This window comes from Gymnoscopelus braueri (assembly GCF_963280865.1).
Source record: "Gymnoscopelus braueri genome assembly, chromosome: 16".
Taxonomy (NCBI): domain Eukaryota; kingdom Metazoa; phylum Chordata; class Actinopteri; order Myctophiformes; family Myctophidae; genus Gymnoscopelus; species Gymnoscopelus braueri.
Window position 1 is genome coordinate 10,651,785 of NC_137616.1, and position 3,930 is coordinate 10,655,714.

General features: G+C 46.1%; 1 protein-coding gene across 1 annotated transcript; it reads left to right on the plus strand.

Annotated features, from left to right (window-relative positions):
- Positions 1-931: 931 nt before the first annotated feature.
- ptger2b (prostaglandin E receptor 2b (subtype EP2)) lies at positions 932-3,726 on the plus strand (the record flags this gene model as incomplete). Its single annotated transcript, XM_080452658.1, has 3 exons — positions 932-1,316; positions 2,571-3,001; positions 3,460-3,726. The coding sequence occupies 3 exons, from the start codon at positions 932-934 to the stop codon at positions 3,724-3,726; spliced, it is 1,083 nt and encodes a 360-aa protein (XP_080308784.1).
- Positions 3,727-3,930: the final 204 nt, after the last annotated feature.

The following is a 3,930-nucleotide window of genomic DNA, read 5'->3' on the forward strand; positions in this document are numbered from 1 at the left end:
TAGTTTTTTTTAAAAAAGTGTGTTACTTCCACAATGTCTGGTGGTCTAGTGCAGGGAAACCTTTGCGACAGGTACCAACATTGGCACAGGGGAGGGTGATCACTGGCACACTGGCATAAGTGTGAGAGAGAGGTTTTTTCTTTTAAAATGTGATATTCAAAAAAGGTTTAGTCAGTTAAATTAAGTCCCCTCACATCTACAGTATTATACAAAAAATTACATCCTGCGCATAATTCTACATCATACAACCTCCTAACTCTGACTGGGGAGAGAGTCTGGGAGATAGGTGAGGTTATGATCATCATCATTACATCCTGATGTGAAAGAATTCAAAGAAAATATTTCTAAAGAAGAAGAAAACCGTAAAGGTTCTTATGTATCCACAAGTTTCCCAGGGCATTATGGGCATCACTTCCTGTCGATTTGATCAGGTATCAGCTGGGTATCAGGGATCAAATCGACAGGCAGTGATGCCCACCACCCACTAGGAAACTTGTGGATAGCCATATGGACAATCAAAATCAGATGGAAATATTACATTTTGATGTGTCATAATAAAACTTAATGTTGATATGGCACACTGACTTTCAATAAAATGAAAACTTGGCACTTCATGTCAAAAAAGGTTGCCAACCCCTGGTCTAGTGCGTCTTGGTCGAATTCTCTGGTCTTGGTGCGCAAATACTGTACGCACGAACGAGCTTCCCGATCACTTGGTGACTCATGCGTGATATCATCTCATGTACAACCATGTGGTCTTCCCCGGAAGGCACACTCGGCGTGTGTGTGGGCGTGACACCAGGCTACTTATCAGCTGTGTGCCTGTTAATCATGAAACATTTACGCACGTCGCGGTTTTAGAGCTATTGCCCACTGAGCCAGTCCCGGCCGGAGCCCATGCTGGTGGGTTTCCTTCCCAATAGCTACACACATGGAACTAAATTATTCTTCAGATCCCAACAAATGCAACGAGAGACCCAACCTGCATGAGACGGGCAGCCCCATGATGTCTGCGGTCATGTTCTCCGCGGGGGCGGCGGGCAACATCATCGCCCTGGTGCTGCTGGATCTGCGGCGCCGGAGGAGAGGCTCGTCCCTGTTCCAGATCCTACTGACGGCGCTGGTGGTGACGGATCTCCTGGGCACGGTGTCGGTCAGCCCCATAGTGCTGGCCTCTTACGCCTGGAACAGGACGCTGGTGTCGATGAGTCCCGGCGGCGAGGTGTGCAAGTACTTCGGCTTCAGCATGACCTTCTTCAGCCTCTCCACGCTGTCCGTGCTGTGCGCCATGGCCATAGAGCGCTGCGTCTCCATAGGTATGGGCTGTCACGATTCATTCCAAATTTTAAGTGGATGATTAATTGTCACGCAGATAATGGCGATTTTTTTAATAGGCTATAATCACAAATTGCGCTGGGTAGATAATGACAAATAACTTAAATAGTAATATGCAAAGAAATTACTGACATATTTGATAATATAGGCCTACTTTCAAGAAAATGATAAAAAAAAATAGCAGAAATAGCTGATCTACAAGCTTACAACACTTTCTCAAATAATTGCGATTAGACCAGGGGTCTTCAACAGGGGGTCCAGGACCCCTAGGGGGTCCTCAGAGGTAGGCTACTACTACAGGAGGGCTGCCAAATCTTTGTGTGATTTGATTTTTTTTTACATTAACCACTTGAACCCTAGCATCCCTTTTCTGAGGAGAACTTTAGCCAAAAATAGCCAATCTACAAGCTCACAATGCCGAGCCACCGAGGTGTTGTGAGCTTGTAGATCGGCTATATTTTTGGCAAAGAGGTAAAGGTGTAGAGGGAAAAAAGAGCAGACCAAGTATACAAAAAAAGTTTGATCTAAATACAATTTTACACAATATAGAGGGGGTCCCTGCTTCATTTATCTCTCTCTCATCAAACCCCTGCTTATTTAGGTAGGGTTGGATGGCTCAGGGTTGAGGACAGAGTACAACAACTTGCATTGGGCCTGTTCTACAAGATACGACACAACATTGGGATACCAGTACCTGTCCCAAAATACTTCAAAAACGTAAATGAAGTCCACAATCACAACACCAGAGGCAGCTCCACGGATCATGTTCAACCCAGATTTGGCACAACAAAGGGAATGAACTCGTTCTCATGCTATATACAACAAACAACAATACTCACTTTCAAAACTGCCCTAAAGAGACACCTTCAGGAGGTTGCAATTCCAACCTAACCCCCTTAACCTAACCCCCCCCCCCCCTCTTTTCTTGTACATATTTCTTATGTTTCATACCAGTAACCTGTAAGCTGATCGTATGACGTTCTGTATAGTAGTGTATATCTGTCTGTCTCTTATATGTCATCATGATTTGTGTGCGTGGGAACTCATTTTAAACAAGCTTAGTGCTTTTATGAGTTATCCAGTTTAGTAGTACTTCCATGTACTGTTTCTCAATCAATCAATCAACCAATCAATCAATCAATCAATCAGCTAGCGGGTCATTGGCCTTAAAAACGTTGAAGACCGCCTGGATTAGACGATTATGTGTAATAATTGTGACTGGCCTTTATCCATAGGTTCTCCCTACTTCTACGAGAGGCACTTCAACAAGAAGCACTGCGGCCACGTCGCCCTGTCGCTCATCTACGTCACCTGCTTCTTGTTCTGCGTGAGCCCCATCGCGGGCTACGGGTCCTACGTGCAGTACTGCCCCGGGACCTGGTGCTTCCTCAACATGCACCCGCTGTCGGACCGCGCGGCCAAAGTGTACACGGGACTCTACGCGTCCTTCACGCTGATCATGATCTCGGGCACCGTGGGATGCAACATGTCCGTCATCTACTGCCTGGTGAAGATGCACCGGAGGCACAACGCGCAGCGCTGCAGAGGGCGACCGCAGCAGCAGCCGGGGGTCCGCCGCAGGTCCTCCTTGTCGGAGGAAGTGGAGCATCTGTTGCTGATGAGTTTCATCACGGTGGTTTTCATCCTCTGCTCGTTTCCTATTGTGGTAAGAGGTTTTGTTCTGAGTCGAGATTTCATTTCACCTGCAGTTCCTTTAACATCCTTATCATAACCATATAGGCTAAAGATCTGACTTTAATAAGCTTTCCAGAGCTTTTGCAAGGCCATGCAATCAGTGTCTGACAATATACATATGGAAACAATGAAGCATCCTGAATCTTTGGAAAGGGATATGTATTTGGATCAATTTCCAAACCATAATATGAGTAGCCTATTAGAGTTTGGAATTATATTCATTATGTATGAATACAAACTTTTTAGACAAGAGTTCAGAACACCTTACATTTCTATAGGGCTCAATTGGTCATAATAATTGTGATTATGATTATACACAATAATGTGTGCATACAGCCTATGGATGTATGCCATTTGGTTGATATTTCAAGTCCTGTCTTACTGTGTCTGTCTGTCTGTCTCTCCATGCTTATTGAACCAACCCCATAGCTCCGAGTCTACATAAACCTCTGCAGGATGGAAGATCAGCACAAAGGCGATCTACCGGCTCTCCGCCTGCTGTCCTTGAACTCCATCATGAATCCCTGGGTTTTCATCATCCTCAGGCCTTCCGTTCAAAGGTTCATCTGGAAGAAGTTGCCCTGCAGGCGACACAAGTCCAAGCTTCCCCCAAGGATGGCTCTCACTGTTCAGCCAACACTGGCCACTAGGGGCCCACCCGTGCCTCTCCTAAATCAGGCAGGGGACAGGGGATGACACCATGTGCATCGTTCTGGCCTGTCGATGACCTGTGTTATCATCGCACCAAGTGGTGTCCAGGGACCACCAGGAGTCCAAGTGGACCATTACAGCTCTGTAACTCTGAGAGGGTACAAATGGTCCGTTCGGTTCCATTTGCACCCTCTCAGAGATGAAGTAACACTGAGGATTTTACAGTGTAGATTGGGGTCCCAGAGACCG